Source organism: Canis lupus, chromosome 33 (genome assembly GCF_003254725.2).
Source record: "Canis lupus dingo isolate Sandy chromosome 33, ASM325472v2, whole genome shotgun sequence".
In the NCBI taxonomy this organism is placed as follows: domain Eukaryota; kingdom Metazoa; phylum Chordata; class Mammalia; order Carnivora; family Canidae; genus Canis; species Canis lupus.
The window spans coordinates 26,938,315-26,959,072 of record NC_064275.1 but is presented as its reverse complement, the minus strand read 5'-3'; the positions used below and the strand labels follow the sequence as shown (position 1 = coordinate 26,959,072).

Sequence of the window (20,758 nt, the reverse complement as noted above, 5' to 3'; positions counted from 1 at the left end):
CGAGCAAAAATGTGATCTGTGCTATGACCATGTGGTGGAGAGCGTGGTTTCCAGGCACTCACCAAGAGGGGGCACTGGATGGTTTGGATGCTCTACCTTCACCTAGAGAGATTGATTGTTAACTTCTGAGTCAGGTCAGAAGGCGGTGGTTGCAATGATTCCTGCGTCCCATCCAGCAACCCTACCATTACTGGCCAGAGATCTTTTGGGGAATGTCATACGCCATTGTCTCCTTTCATTCTCCTCCTTGTACGGTTCTAGTCCCATTTGCTTCTTAGGTTCTAGAGAAGCCAGTGGGGGGAAGAAAAGCCAACAGAGCAAGGCTCTTTTTGTGACACACAAGTGGAAGTTTTGCTGAATCACCAAGTAGGTTTATATGGTGAGGAGACAGACTTCTGTTGGAAGAGAAGTCAAATACCTCCCTAGGGATTTACACCTTGCATAAAAACCCCACAAATAGGAAGGGGCTGGGTGAAGGTAGAGCTTCCTTTGACAAGTCCTCTAGAGTCAACAGTCATGGCATTTAGGGAAAGGAGGCTAGTCTGTGACCCGTCCTGGAACGTGCTGGATTTTGAGCACCAAATAAAGAAAGGAGGGAGGACTGTGCTTCCAGAGCTCCTTCAGTTGGTGATTTACTGAATTCCCATATTATAACAGGGTTTGGAATGAATCAGATTTGCTGTTGGGATGGTATTTTGTGTTGTAATGACTAAGCAAAATAGCTCAGCAGTTCTTTCCTCTCCAATTATGCATCTGCAAGAGGTCTGTGTGTCTGTGCATGGGAGACGTTAGGAGATGGGGTGTTAGGAAGGAGGGGAGAGCCATTGCACAATCCATTTTCATTTGGTGACCACCTGTGAATCTAGGGATGCAGGCAAGCTGCTCATGGACAGGGCCTGAGGCTCTGAGAGTGGGACTTAGTAAACGGCCATGACAGCAATAGGCGGGGGCCCTTCTGTGGGGGAGTCTTGGGGGGCTCTTTAGATGGTAGAGTGTTTCCCACCAACACCCTGTCTCTGTTTATATGTCTGTCATTTGTTCAAGCACTTTCCCACTTTTTTTTTTTTTTTTTTAATCTGAAATAACTTTGGAATGAGCTGGGAGCCTGCAGAGGGCCCTTTTCAAGGCAAACTACTCAAAAGCGTAAACATGTGTATTTAATGCAAGTTCGGCTCCGTAAACACCAGCCTTCAGGGAGCATCAGGTTGGCTCATAAAAGGAGACGGGTGGAGAAAATGCTCCTAGGGAGAAACTAGAATTGTTTTTCCCGCTAAACCCTTGGAAGGGAAGGACCCAAAGGGAAGAACAAGAGGATCATTGTAGTGTTGAAGGAGGACTTAGATCACAGCCACCATTGGGCTGCAGACGCTTCTTAATTTCAATTAAGGTGTCATTCGTGTCCCCAGGTTTGAGGAGCAGCCTGGGCCTATGCAGGTTACTGTATACGAATTAATGAGAAAAGTGCACCTGTTGTGTGGGTATTTAACTCTTTCTCTGGATAAGAGCTTTCCAAAAATATAAAAGTGTTTTTAATGTGGAACGTCTTTTTTTTTTTTTTTTTTTAATTTATGATAGTCACACACAGAGAGAGAGAGAGGCAGAGGCACAGGCAGAGGGAGAAGCAGGCTTCATGCACCAGGAGCCTGACGTGGGATTCGATCCCAGGTCTCCAGGATCGCGCCCTGGGCCAAAGGCAGGCGCCAAACCACTGCGCCACCCAGGGATCCCTGGAACGTCATTTTGATAGAAAAACACTAAGTGGTCAGGAAAGCTGGCTCATCTTATTTATTAATTCCCGTAACAAGGCCACTTGCTACTTGTGAATTAGCTCCACTTCACAGGTGGAGAAATCCCTCGCTCCGAGGTAAGGCGGCCGCCCACTACACCCCGTCCAGTCGCCAGGCCTGCAGCCGCCATGGCCTGCAGCCGCCATGGCCTGCACACCTCCCTGCTCTGGGCCTCGGGGACCCTGACGGGTTCTCCATGTGCTCCTTCTGCTCCACTGGAGCAAGAAGTCAATGTGGAAGGTCACAACAGGAGTCTTCAAAAACAGCTCCCGATGAGTCAAAACAGCAAAAGTGGCCACAGAGGAAAACGCTGGAGGGTCAGTAGGGTCTTTCCCTTTCCCCCCATCCATCCCCTCTCTGCCCGTCCTCTCTCCCGCTCCGCTCCCTTCTCAGTCCTGTCCCAGCTCTAATGCATATGGCATCATTCCTGTCATCGACAGACTGCCTCTAAGTATTTTTTTTTTTTTTTGCCTCTAAGTATTCTTGATCTCAGTTCTTGTCTTTCCACGGAGGACAGGCTTGATCTATTCCTTTTCTCTCGAAATGGAATAGAGCACCCAGTAGCTAGCTACTCAGATAAATGACAGAGTGAGTCTGTGAGTGACCACGGAGTCACTGGCCAGGTGACCAGGTACCAGCGCCACAGGTGAGTTCACGTTCAATCTTTAATTTGAGGCCAGTGCATCTGGGCCCTTCCTGGATTCCAGAGGGCAGGGAGCCCCTCTCTGGGTTTGGTCTCAGCAGAGCAGCAGGAAGCACACCTGCGGAGAAAACCTGGAATCTGTTTAATCTGGCTCCTTCTGAGCCGGGAAGCATCTCTGGGTCCCCTCCCATGCCATCTCCGTCTGTGTGCCCCGGCCAGTGCTCGCCCTCCCCAGATGAAGAAGGCTCAGGTTCCCTGTGCTCCTGGGGGCCTCTCGCCTGAGACCTTAGCCCCCCTCCACCAGCTTCAGACGGAGACTGTGCCGGGAGACCCTCTCTAGGATCACTGGGGAACCTGGGCATTGGTGCAAACGATGACAGAGACCTCCCCGTGGAATCTAGGTGACTGGCCTTTGTTCTCAGGACGGCGGGGGAGAGCGTCCAGACCAGGCCCCTGGTGGCTGCATCAGCCCCGGGATCTTGGCACGGGCCAGCTCCCTTCTCTGAGCCTCAGCTCTCTCCGACATTAGTGGGGACACAATCTGCCCCACCTCTGGGGATGTCAAGGATAACGCTGAACAGGCTGCGAACATCCTTCAGAATCCTGAAGTGCTGGACTCTGCAAGGTGGTGTTGTGACGATGTCTTCTCAGCTTCCAGAACTGTCTGGTTCAGTGGGAACGAAGGACTGTTCTCATTGTCGTTATGGTCACATGGAGTGTGCCCAACCAAAAAAAAAAAAAAAAGTCAGCTGGTTTAGGAAAGGAAAAAAAAAAAAAAAAATCCATGTATTTTAATACTTTTTATGTGCCAGAGACTGTTCTAGCTGCTTTACATATGTTGCTGCTTTTAATCATCTAAAAACCCTGCAGTATTCATCATGCGTTGTACTGATGATGTGTCTGTTACTCTTATCAACACTGTATCATCAAGAATTGGTGATAACTGTGGGTTGGGGAGCTTGCTTCAGATCCCACAGCCAGATCTCTGAGTTCAGAGCACCAGTCTCCATCTGTCTTCTGATTTCATCTAAGCCTGCACAAGAGTGAGCATCAACTGATGCCATAGTACATAAGCGACAGGTGACACAGAGTAATGTGTTCGGCTTTGAAATTAAATGAAGTACACACGTCTTGCCCTTTTTACCTGGCTTGGCCTTGCTCTGCCTTAGCTTTTCTCTCCTAGCTAGGGCCTAGGATGTGGGTCAGCAGATAAGACATCTGTCCTTGTGGAGAGTTTGCCCCTGGAGACGCCTGGTTCCCGTGGAGGAGACGGCCTCCAGACCATCCTGGCTTTTCTGTCACAAGGCCTGGGTATGAGCTCTAGGTCTGCCTGGGCCTGGCCCTGTGAGCTTGCACAGGCCACTCACCCGAGCGCGCCCTGGCCTCTCCGTCAGGAGCCTGGAGTCGTGGGATTGGGACTGCGGCTTCAGGATTCTAGTTAGGGCTGCTGTTCTCAGGCCTCTTACGGAAAACTACTTGCCCCCAAACTGAGATCCTTACTGGCTCTGTAATAATCCTGGTGCCGAGTGTGTGTAGGGAGGGTTGGTCGGTGTCTCACCCTGTGAAGGATTTGCGGTGTTTGAGTGCTAGGGATGACTCAGCCATTCACTAGCCTGGATTCAGTCACGCTGGTCCCATGTGACCACCGGCTGTAGGTCTGAGGCCAAGTTCATTCTGCACGCTTACTCCCAGTCACTTCCCTTTGCCCTCCTTGCAGGCTGAGGCCTGGGGAAGACAGAGCAGGTCTGGGGCGGCGGTGCCATGAGACGCAATGTCTCCCAGGCCGGGCGCCCACTCATCTGTCTCCCGGACGGGGTGCAGCCAGGTTGTTCTCAAATCATTTTACCTGTATCTCAGGAGAGTTTGAAGCAATACATTTGTATTCCTAACAATATTTGCCACGGGTCATGTAAAAAAAAAAAAAAAAACAAAAACCACAAAAAACCCCAGTCTGCGATCCTTGGGTGAGGGCCCCATCTCTGTTCCCTTGGAGCTGAAAACCCCAAAATTATGAAGCCCAGGTGGGTAGGTGGGAATCAGTGCCTGTGTCAGCTTCACACCGCAGATCTGGTTGGTGCCGAGGGGTCCTACCGAGTATGTTCACACGTTAGCTCTTTGAAACCCCCGGAGTCCTGAGATTATACTGTTGGGACCCTAAACACAGATGAGGCAGTTGAGCTTCGGGGAGCAGCAGTGACCAGGAGGCCCGGCCCCGGCCCTGCGTTTCCTGTGGCCGGCGGAGGACCGGGAGCTGCTGCGTGCGAGGGGGCGCCCAGGCCGCAGATAGGCCTTTCGTCCCCACGGGCTGCGCCCCATAGGGTGCAGGCCAGGAAACCTGGGGGGGCGAACACCTGAGAGAGGGGAGGGGCCCTGGAGGGGCCGCCAGGGGCTCGAAGCGGTTTCTGATGCTCCCATAGCACGTAGGAATGCCCGTCTACACGGACCTCTGAAACAGGGCACTGGCTGCGGCAACAGAGGAGCACGAATCGGGGGGAATCTAGACAGGCAAAAATATTTTGTTCTCAAGCCTCCGTCGGTGCAGGACAGGAAATTCCTCAACTCTCCGGAGGCAGCCTACTTTCCCGGCCACTGCAGTCCAGGCAGAGAAAGGAGATCTCTGCACTTCCAGGACGCGGCCTCCCCGAGCCCACTCCTGGGGCCTCGGGTCAAGGGCAAACCTGCCTGGCTGCCCCTCTGGCAAAGGCAGCAGTGCTGGGGTCTGGGGCGGAGGAAGAAGTTGGGGCTGATCCTCTGGTCCCAGACAGTAGGGATCCCCTGCCTCGACCGCCCTTGTGCCCCAGGTCCGTGCCCTTCACAATGCACCTGCCTTGGAGGAGGGTTCCCTCCAGCATCCTGAGCTTTCTCAGCCCCTCCCATCCTCATTCCAGAGGCTGCCCTGGGAGAGCTCTGCGGTGGGCCCTATTTTTTTTTTTTTTTTTTTTTTAAGTACCAAAAGATAGAAATTCAGTGGCAAATTTGGAGTTGGATCTTTCTCCGGTATATAAAGCACCATGGAGATGTATCCGCATGGCTCTAGGCCTTCTGCAAATCTGGTATATATGGCCTTTGCTAATAAGAACCCAAGATACCAGAGCCCCTTTCCCCAAAACTTAGAGTTTAAGTCACAGATACCATAGCCCTCTCCCTCCCTACTCCTGCTTCTGCCAAAACACAAAATGAAAAGGCTACAGAATGATTGAAGAAGGCCAAAGCCGCCTGGCTCACAGGGTAAAGGGCAGGATCAGAGACTGGGCAGCCACGAGCTCCTCCTGCACCAGGGCTGTCCTGCGCGGACACTGACACTGGCTCAGCCACTTTTGCTGCCCCTTCCCCCCCAGCTCACAGGAGGCAGGTCAGAGCCCAGCTTGGGGAGCAGCCCAAGAATATCAGCCTGTTTGTGACCCCATCTCCCTGGAGAACTGAAACGGGGGTGAGGGGGCCAGCCCTGAACCCAGAGAGTTGTTCTAGTTTTGTCTTTGACTAGCTGGTGTACTTCTTCCCTCCCTCGGAGACTTTCTTTCCCCAGTTTTTTTTTTTAAAGATAATATTGATGTACATATATTCATGGTGTTTAATTTGAAAACTTCGCCCAATTTTAAGAAATGAACATCTTCATCAACTCCAAATGCTTCCTTATGTCCCTTCACAGTCCTTCCCCGTAAGCCCCAGGCAACCACGGATCTGCTTGCTATCCCTCTAATTTGCCTTTTCTGAAATTTTATATAAATGGAATCATCCAGTATGTACTCTTTCTTTGGCTTCTTTTATTCAGTGCCATTTTTGTGAGGTTTGTCTGTTGTTGTGTCTCGTTAGTCTGTTTCTTTTTATTGCTGAGCAGGATCCCATTGCATAAATATAGCACAGTCTTTTTATCCACTCACTTGTTGATGGCCATTTGGGTTGTTTCCAGTTTGGGATCGTTAGGAATAAGGCTGCTATGAATGTTTGCCTACAAGTCTTTGTCTGGTTATGTGCTTTCATTTCTCCTGTGTAAATACCCAGGGGTAGAATGACTCGTATGGTAAATGCATGTTTAACTTTTTAAGAGACTGCCAAGCTGTTTTCACAAGGGTCTGTAAGCAAGCATGGTGCGGCGGTGTGTGAGGGGTCCCGGCGCTCCACATCTCGCCAACCCCAGGGCTTGGGACGGCTGGTCTCTTCCATTCGAGTCACTCTCATAAGTGTAGTGGCTTTGGCTTCCTTGAGGTGCTTAAGATCTCATGGGATGGCGATAGAGCATCACACAGCCATAGAAGGTGACAAGGAAGCTCTTCACTTCTGTTTTATGAGAGGCAGCGAGGCATATTGTTAAATGAAAAATTAAATGAAAAACTAAGCCATCAGTCAGTGTGTGTAGTGTGCTATCATTTCTTTAAGAGAAGAAAACGCAAGAGTACACCTATCTGCTTGTGTGTGTGTTATGTACATAGACCATCGATGGCAAGATGAACAAGAAACTGAATATTGATGGCCTCTGGGGAGAGGTGCCCTGATGGCCAGAGGTCAGGGGTGGAAGGAAGACTATATAAATACTTTTTGGTGCTTTTAAAATTTTGTGCCATGTGAGCGGACCACTAATTGAAAAAAGGTAGGTGAACTTAAAGAAAAAACAAAACAAAACCCAAAATCTCCTAAGATGCCAGGCATTGAAGTTCTCCTGAAGAACCAGAGCCTACATTGGGTTTGGCCCTGCAGAGGCCCCACCTTTCCCTGCTCCCAGGCAGGAGCACTGGCATGCCAAGCAGAGAAACGGGCTCGCCTCGCTCCTGGCGATGTCTGGCACCTCCCCACACGCCTCACCTGTCAGCAGCTGGTCTCTGGCCGGAGCCTGAGCCTGAGCCTCAACATAGTAGTATGCCGAGCAGTCATTTAGTCTGTGTTTGTCGAATGAATAAATGACTATTCACCCCACATTCTGTTGTCTGCCACCCAGAAAAGAAGAGCGACAGGAAGAGTGGGTATCTTCTGCGCACAGCTCCCGGCAAGCCCGTCGCACCCCTCTTCCTGCAGGGCCTCTCTGACCTCAAAGTCATGGACGGAAGCCAGGTCACCATGACAGTCCAGGTGTCAGGTCTGTGTCTGCATCTCTCCTTGGGGTATATGTAAAAACGGGCATGGTTGCAGTGTGGGCGTTGCACCCCCATATCCCACTCAGATCATCGACCCACCAGAAAGTCTGCACGGGACAGTCCGTGGACCCAAAGAAGTGGAGCCTGCTGGTCCCTCCTTTCTGCTTCCCCTGGGCAGGATTCTCTGGAGCCAAGGTCAATTCATGGTGGTCCAGAGGAAGAAGATGCCCACAGCTAGAGGGCTGGGGACTGGTGGGGAAACACAGCGGGGCCTGTGTAGCTGGAAGGTTGTGAACACTGGTGCAAAACCAGCTGATGTGAGAACTGCCCGTCCTTGGAAGAGACTCTGTTGCTCTATTAAGATTAAGGTGAGAAGATAGAAAGAGGTCCTCCTAAAACCAGGGCAGGGTGACAAGAGCTTGGGACCAGCAGCCCAGTGTGAGCTGTCACAGCTCCTAGCGGCCGGGGAGGGAAGTTCAGGCCCTCTGCTGGCACAGACTTGCTCGATGGGCTTGTGCCCAAGCATATCCAGACCATTGCTGACCAGTTCATTGCTGACCACTGTCCGTTCCCCTGACAGCCCGGAGGCCACTCTCCTGGGTTTTAGTTCTTCTTGAGCTGCAGAAGTAATAAAGATGAGCTGTGGGAGAGCCGATGGGATCCCCCTTTCAGGGATCACCATGCACCTGCCCCCAGATCAGAGGCTCTCTGCTCCCTCCTGGCCTCCACACCGCTGCTGGCTAACCCAGCAGGACAGACCCACTCTCTCTCCTTGAGAGAGCCTGACACCGCACAGCCTCCCTCGGCAACCGCTCCCGCTCCCGGGGCCTTGCTCCTCGGAGGGGCAGAGCACAGTGTTGCTGCAGGGACAGACCCTCATGGATGGCCATTGTTTTATGCCCCACCAAACTGCTCGAGAATCTACCCAGGAAAGTCGGCCAGTAAGACCTGGAAATGCTATCCACCCTGAGCTGGGTTTGGAAACTACGTGAGCTCGTGCCCATCTCTCACCCTCAGACCCAGCCTTTGTATGGTAGCAAAATGAAATGCTGATTTTTCCTTCTGGTGAAAATCGACAGAGGAGTTACTGCAAAGCCACCATGGCATTGCCTGGGGATGCATGCACTGCGTGTGGGGCGGCGCAGAGCAGGAAATGCATTTGCTTCACACCCAGGGAGCCACGTGTGTGGCTTCAACACTGCCCCCCCCCCCCCCCCCCCGCCGCCGCCCAGGGTTACCAAGTAGTTTGAATTCTGATTTTTTTTGCTTCGATCTTTTCTAGTTTCTGCAAATCTGTTGTTAAATAATTACAATGAATATTCATTGAGCACTTTCCACATGCCAGATGCTATTCTAATCTGCTAAAGATTTTATTTATCTATTTTTGGAGAGAGAGAGAGAAGAGGAGAGCAGAGAGAGAGGGAGAGTTCCAAACAGACCCGTGTTGAGCGTGGAGCCCAGTGTGGGGCTCAATCTCATGACCTGAGCTGAAATCAAGAGTCAGACACTTCACCGACTGAGCCACCCAGGCGGCCCTCTCATCTGCTGTTCTAGTGGGCTGCTCCGGGGGACTGTATTGATTTATTCAATCCTCCCAACAAACCTGGGAAGATGTGATTAGAAGGTTTTGTGGATGGGGAAACTGAGACATAGGAAAGTTAGTATTTGGTGCAGTGGGCAAAGTTGCCACGTGACCCAGGAAAGCAGCTCCCTGACCAGTCTGCCCGCCCTGTCTCCCCAACCAGGGAATCCGCCCCCCGAGGTCATCTGGCTTCACAACGGGAATGAGATCCAGGAGTCAGAGGACTTCCACTTTGAACAGAGAGGCACTCAGCACAGCCTTTGTATCCAGGAAGTGTTCCCAGAGGACACAGGCACTTACACCTGCGAAGCCTGGAACAGTGCTGGAGAGGTCCGCACCCAGGCGGTACTGATGGTGCAAGGTGAGGCCGCCACCGGGCCGACCGGGGTAGGGACTGGCGGGGGCAGGAAATAACATGCTGCTAGAGCAGTCTCCCCAGAAGCAGTTTGGAGGTGAGGAAAGCACCTGAGCTTCCTTCGTTTCCCCCACGGTCCCTGTGCTCCCTTGGTCCCATTCCAGCCCCAGAGGCCAGCTTCCCACCTCCGTTTCAGGCTCTGGCTGAGTGGAGGCACCATTCCCTGCCTTCCAAAGTCCCTGCCTTGTCTGGGTCATTGGTGACAAGCTGCATAGAGTGCTGGGAGAGAAACCTTATGATGCACTTGATAATTAGGCAGTGACAGCTTTTTTCCCCCCCTTTATTGAAACCTGGTTAACACACGATATTACTTTGACACAGTGATCACTTTTGAGGTGAGCTGTAGCCTGTTAGGGTCCTCGCCTTTAGAGAACCTATATTTAAGAAGAGAGACCAGGTCAGGACACATAAAGCAAGCGACAGCTCTCAATTATACTCATCTCATTGTAGATCTCTAGCACCTGGCCCAGTGCGCCTGGACCTTCCGGGCTACCTGTCCCTACTTTGGGTGTACACATTCATGTCGATATTATCCTCAGAGAATATAACCCAGACAGATTCGCCTTGGGAAGGATGTGCTGTAACTGCATATTCCAGTAAACGTGATTTCTGGACAAGCTGTTATTTGGGTAACTTGTAGTCTTTGACCCTTACCACCATGGAGAGCTTAGTGGACCCTGTCTGCTGAAAGGCCTTCCTCTAATCCAACCCTCTGCCGACTTCCAGAGCCCCAGGATGGCACCCAGCCCTGGTTCATCAGCAAGCCCCGCTCACTGACTGCCTCCCTGGGCCAGACTGTCCTCATCTCCTGTGCCATCGCTGGGGACCCCTTCCCCACTGTGCACTGGCTGCGAGATGGCAAAGCCCTCTCCAAAGACTCCGGCCACTTCGAGGTGCTACAGAACGAGGACGTGTTCACCCTGGTTCTAAAGAATGTGCAGCCCTGGCACGCCGGCCAGTACGAGATCCAGCTCAAGTGAGTCTGCGTGTCCTGCTGACCTCCTTTTACCCACTACCCCACAAATTCCTACCACCTGTCAAAATTCCCACCAGGGACTAGGAAGCCAGCAGAAACACAAAATAACGTGCAGCTGGGTTTCAAGGTAAAGAAAGGGCAGGGTTGGTGCTGCCAACGAGCTTTTGTCTCTCCTGCTTATATGCAAAGGTGTTCATTGAGCTCCTGAGCTTGGTTCCCCAGAGTCCTCTGTCTTATTACATCCTGGCTTTTGTGCCCCTGTTGTTTGGTGTGTGGAGAACATGAAGGAGGGAAGAATGGATTAAAATTGGAAAAGCAGGGGCACCTGGGTGGCTCAGTGGTTAAGCATCTGCCTTTGACTCAGGTAGTAATCCCAGGGTCCTGGGATCGAGTCCCGCATCAGGCTCACCACAGGGAGCCTGCTTCCCCCTCTGCCTGTGTCTCTGCCTCTCTCTCTCTCTCTCTCTCTGTGTGTGTGTGTGTGTGTCTCTCATGAGTAAATGAATAAAATCTTTTTAAAAAATTGGAAAAGCAGCAAGATCGAGGGAATGTATTACTTACCTATTGCTGTGTAACAAATGTCCCCAAAACTGAACAGCTTAGAACAGCAGTTGCCATCTCACAGTTTCTTTGGGTTGGGAATATGATGCAGCTTTGCCGAATGATTTTTACAGTGAGGATGTTGGCAGGGACTGTAGCCTCTGAAGGCTTGGCTGGGGCTGGAGGATCCACTTCTAAGATGGTTCACTCACAGGGCTGTTGACTGGAAGCCTCAGCTCCTTGCCACGCGGACGTCTCCCTAGAGCTGCTTGAGTGTCTTCGTGACATGGCAGCTGGCTTCCACAGACCTAATGTCTTTTGTGATCTACCCTGGAGGTCACACGCTATTACTTCTGCTACATTCTGTTTGTTGGAAGTAAGTCACTAAGGCCAATTAGGATCCATCTCTTGGAGAGAGAAGTGTCAAAGAATTTGTAGACATTTAAAACCACTGCAGAAGGTTAACTACGCCCGTTCCTTTTTTTTTTTTTTTTTCCTCCTGTTTATGGTTTTCCTAGGTAATGTGGAAAGGTGAGCTCTGGGAAGGCACACTGCTTCGTTTCCAGTACCTGGAACGGTGCCTGCCCGGAGTCAGCATCGAGTGTTTGTTAAATGAAAGTGATCCAGAAATGTTCTTCTACCTTTAAAATGCTCTAAGTCTTAGTCTTAGAGTTCTATGGCCAGCCCTGGGTTGATGGAGACAGGACACCAGCCCCTAGGGTTGATGTAAGCACTGAAGGAGAGCAGTTGTCTGCAACCCGCTAACAGGAGAGTGTGTCACGTGCCAAAGATGTTTCGAGCTGTCCTGGCTCAGGTGCCTGGGCACTTTGCAAGGGGCTTGCTCTCCTGGATAAATCATTTCCCTGTACTGAGCACATCATGTTCAAGGCTCTGAGCTACATGCCAGAGCCACTGCCATGACTGAGCACTGTTCCTATAATAATAACAAACCCCAGTGCGTGCCCCACCACTTGGGTCCTTTCTGGCCAAGTGCTTTATGCATATACCAGTTATGTTTTGCTGCATAACAAACAGCTCAAATACTTAGTGGCTTTATATATATTAAAAAAAAAAAAAGAGCCATTTGTTATTTCTTGAGATTTGTTGGGAAGTTCTGCTTGGCTGAGTGAGGCTTAGCAGATCTCAGCTGAGCTAATGCATGTCTGTAGTCGGCTGTGGCGATGGTCTGTGGGCTGGCTGGTCCTCCGCTACCATCAGCAGTATGCACAGAACACGCCAGCAGCCTTTGCCTTACATCCAAACCAGGTATTATCAGGAAGGCAAATCTGCCTCCAGCCTAGATACAAGATACACTCTTCCTCCCCTAGGCCAGTACAAATAATAGAAACTGATGACACGGGAGACGAGAGCCTGTCTGCCTGGAAGGAGTAGTGCTGGGGGACAGTCCTCACAGTCATCGAGCCAAACACCCAAAAGGGATAATTATGCTCCATGTGTGATGTCGAGGACAATAGGGTTTAGCAAATGAGTAAAGGCCTTGGCCGTTGGGGGCACGTTGAAGAGGCCAAGCAGGAGAGGGTAGGGAAGAGCAAAGCAAGGGCTGTGGGAAGTCGGCCAGGCCGGAGTGGACGTCGGCAGGCAGACTGTCTGGGCCCAGCTGGGGACAGTCATAAAACTTACACTGTCCCAGCTGGAAGGGACTTCAGAAGTTATCAAGACGACTCATCGTTCAATAACAGGGGAAACTGAGGTCTCGGGGTCACGGATTTGCTCGTGACCACCCAAAAGCAAGTAGCAGAGCCCAGATTGGAACCCTCATCTCTGTCTTTTCATCGGCTTCTCTCCCATTCCGTGTTTCTCCCAAGTGCGTGGGAACTCGGGGAATCCGGGAGGTTGCGCTGGCCTCCCCGTCCACGCAGCTCTCGTCCCTGACCCCTCTCCAAAGTCCAGCCTTTTCATTCCTTTGGGTAGCTGGTGCCCTGGCCTTGGCTTTGTCCCCAGCCGAGGAGCAAGTCAGTGGAAAGTTCTCCTGGGGAGGACGTGCCAGGTCTGCCAGGGGCCCCGTTCCCCTCCTGACAGAAATCAGACCTAGACTCAGCACAGAATGCCTTTCAAGGAGGGAGCTGGGGTAGCTGGGAGGAAGGGGGGGTGGGTGGTGCAGCAGGTCCCGTCTGTCCCTGCTACGGCTGTGGGTAGGTGCAGCTGGATGCCCTAGCTCTTGTCTCCTGGTCTAAAAGGAAATGTCATCAGAAAGTCAGTTCAAAATTCCAGCTAAAATATTTGAAAGTTTGGGACTTGCCAGGAAATTAGTTCTTTAAACTAATTTTGCGTGTGAAAACCCATTCCAGAGGAGGGAGATTCAGAGTGGGACAGACTCTGAAGCTTTGTAACCAGAGTGGGCTTCTTATTCAGGGCTTGGGAGGTGGGAGCAGAGAGTTTTGTTAGTTTGTAAAAGGTGCAGCCTATGGGGTCATAGTCCAGGCCTCTTTGGCAGCACCTGGGCTGGGTGTGGGGCCTCATCCTCAGCCCCAGGCCTTGCTTTGTAACCGAGGATGTAGATACAGATACCGATGGCCTCGAGGCGGGCTGGCGGGTTAGATGATCTGGTGTGTGGGTCCAAAGTCCAAGCCTTTCTGACCTTTGTAGGCTCTCAATGAACTCATGATCTGCCCTAAAGGCCCAACAGAGGTTTAAGTTTATGGCAGCAGAATTGATGACCCCCCAGATCACCCCGAGGGATGATCCAGTTACTGGGCCCACCACGGTATCCCAAGTTCTCCACCTCTGCCCCTCAGACTTCCCTAGGTGCCGCAGGTTGAGGCCTGGGGATGGGTCAAACAGCAAGCCACCTGTGCTCCCTCCTTTAGGGCAGGTGATGGAAGACAGCAGAGTCCCCTACCTGCTTCCCCACGGGGAGCTAGAGCTTACTCCAGCTCAGGGGACGGGGCGCCTCACCATTTAAAGCCTCTGAAGGGTTTGGTTGGGGTAAAGCATGGCCGTCTGGTCAGTGTCTGCTCCTGATTTTTGCACCTGAGCTGTGTTGTACCTGTAGCAGGAGGAAACTCAGCTGAGGCAATGTTGGAAAGCACTACTGGGAAAACACAGCCCTTGGCCTCCTGGCCTCCTGCCCTCCTGCTCGTCACCCTGTGCTGGAAAGAATAGCGAGGAAAGAATGGCCTGATACTGGCCAGCAGTCTGACATAAGTAGGGTGCCAGGGAGCTGGGCCTCACCTGCAAATGACCTTCCGTGTTTATTCTGCAAGTTGACCCAAAGCCCCGTGAGCCCTCTGTGCTGAGCGCTTGGGATGTCCCGAGGGGCTCTTAACCTTCCAGGGCCGGGCGCTAAGGAGGCACCTGACTGCTGCTCGTTGAGCAAAGGGACACCCACGGCGCTTAAACTGCCGAGACACCAGGCTCCCTGAGCCTTCAGTCTCTGCCCCCTGAGAGCCTGCGCCTTGACCGAGGCGGCCAGGAGGGGACCCCAACAGATGGCAGGAGGGTTGGAGGACAGCACAGAGCAACCTCTCCTTGTTTCAAACGGGTCTCCGTGCCTGGGAGTGAGCAGCACCCCCCAGCCCCCCTGCAAACCACCTACCAAGCCATGGACCTCCAGTGTCTGATGCGGACCCGGCCCTGCACAGGGAGGGCAGCCAGGCAAGCAAGGCGGACGCCCACATACGTCAGCAGGGCTGCGTGAACACATGCTCGGGTGTCTGTCCACGTGGGGGTGGCCGTGCTTGTGCACTTGTATCTGGACCTGCAGATGCAGATGCCCGCCAGGTAAGGTCCCGCATGTGTGTGTATCCATGCGTGTGGTCGATCTGCATTCACACAGAGACCTGCACACACACACACACACACACACCCCACGGTAGATTGGTACTGACGAGCAGGGCAGGGCAGGTCGGGAAGGTTAGGGTCCCGATTCAGGTAGGCCTGGGTGCCAGCCCCTTTTTCTGCCGGTTGCCTCTGCGAGTGAAGGCGAGTTGTTTAACCTTTATGAGCCTTATGTTCCTGATAACAACGGTGCTGGCTTCACAGAGAAGTCGTGAGGTGAGGGGAGATGGGTCCTGCGAGGGACCCGTCGCAGAGCTTGGCGCATCTGGGGGAGGACCTGGGCACACGTAGGCCCTGAAGTGCTGGTAAGATGGCCTTGTGGGGCGATGAGGGGGAGGCCTGGGAGCCCCGCGCTGCCCCAGACGAACTCCTGACCTCCTGGCGCCTTCCTTACCTTTACGGTGGGCCCAATAGTGCTGCGTACCTCAGTGGGGTGCTGTAGGCACAGGTGACGGACGTGAGTGGAAGGCGGAGCAAGAGTCCCCGTGGCTCTCAGCCCTGCCCTCACCCGTCCCTGTACTGAGCACGGCCCTGACCCCCCCCCCCCGCCCCCCCAGCAGCCTTGGCTGCTCAGAACCGCTTGCAGAGGGCAGAGGGCAGCCGTGCGGGCTCAGAGTCCCGCTGCCCAAGGCCCCTACAGCCCCCTCCCCTCCCCGGGCACAGGGGGCCTCAGCTGGCCACGCACCGCTGGGACACTGACGTTTTATTAACGTTTTAACAGTGGGTTGAAGAGTCCAGAGCTCTCCCCACCTGAAGAAAGGAGAGAAGGGGTCACCCATGCAGGAAGACACCTGTTTGATTTTTAATCCAGGAAGTTCTGATCTGAGGGCAGTAGCTGATGGGTGGGGATTGGAAGGTGTTTTTGATTTGGTGAGCAGGAGGGAGAGGGGGAGGTGGCAGCTGGGGGGCGGGGGGGGGGGGGGATCCGGCCCGTGCAGAGAGGACGCAACCACCCCTGTATTGAAGGTGTGCGGAGCCAGACTCAGGGTCACGCCCAGGGCTGTGCAGGCTCCATGGAGCAGCTCCATCACACCCTGGGGGGCTTGGACTTCAGTGCGGAGTGATTGTATTTAGACTGAGTGATTGAGTTGTTTTTGTAACGTACTTAGAGAAAAGTATTCCTACTTCTGGATGTCTGTCCAAGCTGTTGTGCTGAAGATTTCCCCCTCCCCTTTTCATACAAAAGCTGAGGATAAAAAGGGAGACCAAAGTGGGGCAGATTTAGGGCCTGCCCTAAATCTAGGTCTTGTGTGGGTGTTCAGGGTCACCGCTAAGCCCGTAGCCCCCTCTTCCCTGGAGCCAGCCAGCCAGCCAGCCTCTGGCGGCCAAGTTCCTGCTTGCCCTGCCTTCCTCACAGCCCTAGACCGAGCAGGCCCTTGGCTCAGAGAGCCTCCCGAGCTGTATTGATCTCTCAAATTCTTCAGGAACCGGGTTGGCGAATGCAGTTGCCAGGTGTCCCTGATGCTACAGAGCAGCCCCACCGGAGCCCCTCTGCGGTGAGTGCCCCCAGGAGGTGCGTGGCGGGGCCCCAGGCCACCACCCACCCACTCTCCTCCTGGCCCCTGCAGGCCCAGCCCAGCGGCCCCAGATTATTTGTATCCTCCAGCTGAGGCTGCTGAGCCAAGAGAGGGAGATTGGAAGGGGGATGAGGGAGGGAGAGCTGGGGAGGAGAGGGGGGTGAATTATTATTTTTTTTTTGCACACACCCTTATAAGGCTACTGAAGTCATTACCGATGTAACAAACCAAGTAAGCAAGCAAGAGCCTCTCACCAACGTTCCCTTCTATAAACACAGCCCGGTCAGCCCCAGCCTCCCCTTCCCCCTCCCCTCTACCCTCCCTCCCTCAGGGATTTGCTCTCCCCTGACGTTTCTTTCTTACCCGGCCCCTTTTCCTCTTGCTACTCTCCTTTTTCCCTTCACTGGTTGCAGGGGGAGGGAGCCTGCCAGCTGCGAGGGCCTCTGCAGCCGGGGAGCCGGCGCTGATGGTGGTGGCGGTGACTGCTATGGGACCCTGAGGCCTGGCCGGCCAGCGAGAGGACAGGGTTGGCCAGAGGAGGAGGACGACGGCGAGGACGTGCGGGGGGTGCTGAAGAGGCGCGTGGAGACCCGGCAACATACTGAGGAGGCCATCCGCCAGCAGCAGGTGGAACAGCTGGACTTCCGTGACCTCCTGGGGAAGAAGGTGAGTACCAAGACCGTGTCAGAAGAAGACCTGAAGGAGATCCCAGCGGAGCAGATGGATTTCCGCGCCAACCTGCAGCGGCAAGTGAAGCCAAAGACTGTGTCAGAGGAAGAGAGGAAGGTGCATAGCCCTCAGCAGGTCGACTTCCGCTCGGTCCTGGCCAAAAAGGGGACTCCTAAGACCCCGGTGCCTGAGAAGGCACCTCTTCCCAAACCCGCCACCCCAGATTTCCGCTCCGTGTTAGGTAGCAAGAAAAAATTACCAGCCGAGAATGGTAGCAACAACGCTGAGGCCTTGAATGCCAAGGCAGCAGAAAGTCCCAAGGCTGTGAGCAATGCCCAGCCTTTAGGGTCCCTGAAACCTTTGGGCAATGCCAAGCCTGCTGAGACTCTAAAACCTGTGGGCAACATCAGGCCTGCTGAGACGCTGAAACCCATAGGCAACGCCAAACCTGCTGAGACCCTGAAACCCATGGGCAACGCCAAGCCTGCTGAGACGCTAAAACCCATAGGCAATGCCAAGCTTGCTGAGACCCCGAAACCCATGGGCAATGCCAAGCCTGCTGAGACCCTGAAACCCCTGGGCAACGCCAAGCCTGCTGAGACGCTGAAACCCATAAGCAACGCCAAGCCTGCTGAACCTCTGAAACCTGTGGGCAACGCCAAGCCTGCTGAGACCCCAAAACCCATAGGTAATGCCAAGCCTGCTGAGATCCTAAAACCAGCTGGGAAGGAAGAACTCAAGAAGGAGGTTAAGAATGACGTGAACTGCAAGAGGGCACAGGCAGGAGCCACAGATAATGAAAAAAGATCAGAGAACCAAGGGACAGCCCCAGCCTTCAAGGAGAAGCTGCAAGATGTCCATGTGACAGAGGGTGAGAAGCTGCTACTCCAGTGTCAGGTGTCGTCTGACCCTCCAGCCACCATCACCTGGATGCTCAATGGAAAGACACTCAAGACCACCAAGTTCATCATCCTCTCCCAAGAAGGTAACAGGGCGAGGGCCGGGAAGAAGGGGGCTCCATCAGGGCCACTGGGGGCTCCTGGAGGCTTTGGTTTGTTAACTGCCACTCACAGCCCAGAGTTGGGCTGGAATGCCCAGCCTCTGTGCCCCCTCCCTGACAGAGGGCTGTTCTGCTCAGGGCCCTTGGGCACACACTCCATCACTGGGCGGTGAGAGGTGGGCATCTGATCCTCTGGCACCCGCCCGGGTCTCGGCATCTGTCTGGCAGAGGTGCTTCATGGCAGCCCCAGCCACGGTTCCTCAGAGCAAACCTTGGGCCTGAGCTAGTGCTGCACAGCTCTGACATGGAGAGGGCTCTGTTCGCAGGCGTGAGGGAACCTGGGGGCTGGGGCTCACTGCGGTCTCTGAGCTGAGAGCTGCTTTTGCAGCAGCATTTTAGGTTTGGAGAAGGGTGTACAGTGACAGGATGGCATAGGACTGAGGTTTGGGGTCAAAACAACTTAAGTCTTGATAACAATGTGGGTTTGAAAGGATCTGTGGGGGGAAGCCAAAAACCCCAAACAGCCCCTACGGCACACACTCCTGGGCGGACAGAGCCACTCGCTTCCTAATTTGGATGAGACTTTTGTTTGCTGGTATTTCACATTCTTGGGTTGTGGGGAGAAGGGGGGGCCACTAAATCCTGACATCTGGGGCCTTTCGGGGTCTGGAGTTCTCAGATGGGCCTGTTTAGATCTAGAGAAGAGATGGGAGTGAGAGGGGCATTTTCCCCTGGACCCTGAATTTGGTTTGAAATGTTTCAACCAAGCATGCCAAGCCCCTGTGGGGGCTTCAGGTTCAGCAGACTTCCCATACCCCACTCTGGTGACCTGGGCTGGAACAGAGCCTGGCCTGAGCTAGGGGCTGACACTGGTGGCTCTGGATGGGCAGCGTACAAGAGCTCCCCAGCAAGTGGCTTTTTACCCTTAAGGGGTAGAGGGCAGCAGCCAAGAAGAGGCCCAAGTGGACAGGTCCTGGGCAATCCTGATCAGCTGAGGGGTTAGAGACACCCCAGGCCATGCTACTCCCCTTTCTGTCCTCCGCACCCCCCTCTCTCCTCCTTCATCAGGCTTCCGTCCTTTCTCCTGAAACCCGAATGATGCATTTGAAGAAGGCAGTGTCCCTCTCAGCCCACAGTGAAGTTTCTCCCTTCATTCTGTAACTCAGGCAGCCAGTCTGGAACCACTGAGCATTTTGAATCTAAGTGTTAAAAGAGTAAAAGCAAAACTGGGAGAGAGAAAATGTTTTCTGCTGCTGTGTCGCTAGGAGAACTCTTTCATGTGGTCACCTCCAGATTGCTAGGGTCCTCCACACGGCATGTCATCTCCCCCACCCTCCCCCACTCCTGCTGGTTCAGCCTGCCTGTGGTCCACACCTCGTAGGCGTGGGGGATTGCCATGGTGGGGTGAGCTGTACAGGGCAGTGGACGGCACAGCCTCCCGGTCACCCCTGTGGGTCCCTCCCAGTTGGAAGGCCTTGCCTGGGAGTGTCTCCCAGGTTACCCTTTGGTGATCTGTCCAGGAAGGATAAAGGTGGATAGCCACCCGTCCTTGGGACAGATGCACGGTGTGAGGCCCCTGGCTAGGCTCACCTCAGGGAGACTGATGTTCAGACAGCTGAGGGCAGTGCCCAGAGCCACGCACTGCCCTGAGACCTGTGCGGGACCTGCAGAGCCCCTAGGAGCTGCTTATAAACAATCCCCTCAGCTGAACAATGTGAGCAGACCTCAGCCCTGGTCTCAAAACCACTCCTGAGCCATTGGACACCGGCTGCTCGTGTCCAGAGTGCCTCAAGTATGTGGTACCTGCTGTCACTCAGCATTAAAGGGCATAGAAACCGGGAAACTCCAGGATGGCCTCCCAACAGAAACCACCCCAAAGGGACCACTGAGGTCCAAATGCAAAGAAGAAGAAATGATTAAAAGAAGGCCAGCAGAGGAGGGAATAGGGAAGCACTAGGACAGGGGTGGGAAGGGGGTGTAGACACAGCCCCGGTTCCGACTTCGAAAAAATATTCTAAATATTTGTAATTTTCCTTTGAGAACTAAGAATAGCACGAATTGAACACCGCGTCCTATAGACGCTGTCTTGGGCATCTTACGCTTCTCGCTCATTCCATCCTGCCCGCCTAACAAAGAAGTGCAGTACCTGCCCGGGGCTGCACAGCCGTGCTGGTCACAGAGCGGGGATTGAACATGAGGCCGTTGAGTTCTGACGCCTGGACCACTCCGCTGTGTTACCTCTTAGCTCACTCTTGTTAGACGTCAGCACACTGGTGCAGCTGAGAGACCCCTCGTGATGCACTCAGCAGCCGCAGCAGGCATCTAGCAGGGGAATGCCCATGGCTCTTAACTCCTCAGCGCTGTCGATAGTTGTCAAGAGGCCGGAAGCCTAGAGGTGCCCTCTCGGCTTGCCAAGTTTCTGGTATCTTCACTGCAGAGGAGTGAGCAGGGCCAGGCTGCCTTGCCACAGTAGGGAGTACCTTGTCTTAAAATCCCAGCCCCGTTTTCTTTCCATGCCTTCTCTCTAGAGCTTCCCCCTCCAAGTCTTCAAGAGCCCGGGTTAGACACGGAGCCCCGGGAGAAAGCCTGTCCTACAGCTTTATCAGTGACCACTTCAGCAGGCCCCCCTGTGGGGAGCCGGGCCCTCTGAGAGGTGTGAGTAGATGTGCTCACCACTGATCTGGAGGGAAGGGACACGCGCTCGCAGTGATAAAACGACCCCAGCCAAGTGCTGAGGTTGAGCTGGTCGGTGCAGAAGAGGG

The 20,758-nt window shown here is 53.7% G+C and overlaps 1 protein-coding gene and 1 long non-coding RNA gene across 5 annotated transcripts in view; one reads left to right on the top strand and one right to left on the bottom strand.

The window, feature by feature from the left end:
* The window catches only part of MYLK (myosin light chain kinase), a 179,435-nt gene that overhangs the window by 80,024 nt on the left and 78,653 nt on the right, over positions 1-20,758 (top strand). For 2 of the 4 annotated variants that reach the window (XM_025474981.3, XM_049105390.1), the window contains exons 12-16: positions 7,364-7,501; positions 9,245-9,442; positions 10,223-10,472; positions 16,235-16,306; positions 16,741-17,981. In XM_025474981.3, coding sequence (XP_025330766.3) covers positions 7,364-7,501; positions 9,245-9,442; positions 10,223-10,472; positions 16,235-16,306; positions 16,741-17,981 — 1,899 coding nt within the window. Of the gene's footprint in view, positions 1-7,363; positions 7,502-9,244; positions 9,443-10,222; positions 10,473-14,721; positions 14,754-15,627; positions 15,681-16,234; positions 16,307-16,740; positions 17,982-20,758 lie in introns of those variants that run through there. The other 2 variants (XM_049105392.1, XM_049105391.1) reach the window with 2 other exon arrangements.
* Positions 2,209-4,355, bottom strand: LOC118353163 (uncharacterized). Its single transcript, XR_004811541.2, has 2 exons — positions 2,981-4,355; positions 2,209-2,548 (listed from the first exon to the last, which is right to left on the bottom strand). It is a non-coding gene; the product is annotated as an uncharacterized LOC118353163 (long non-coding RNA).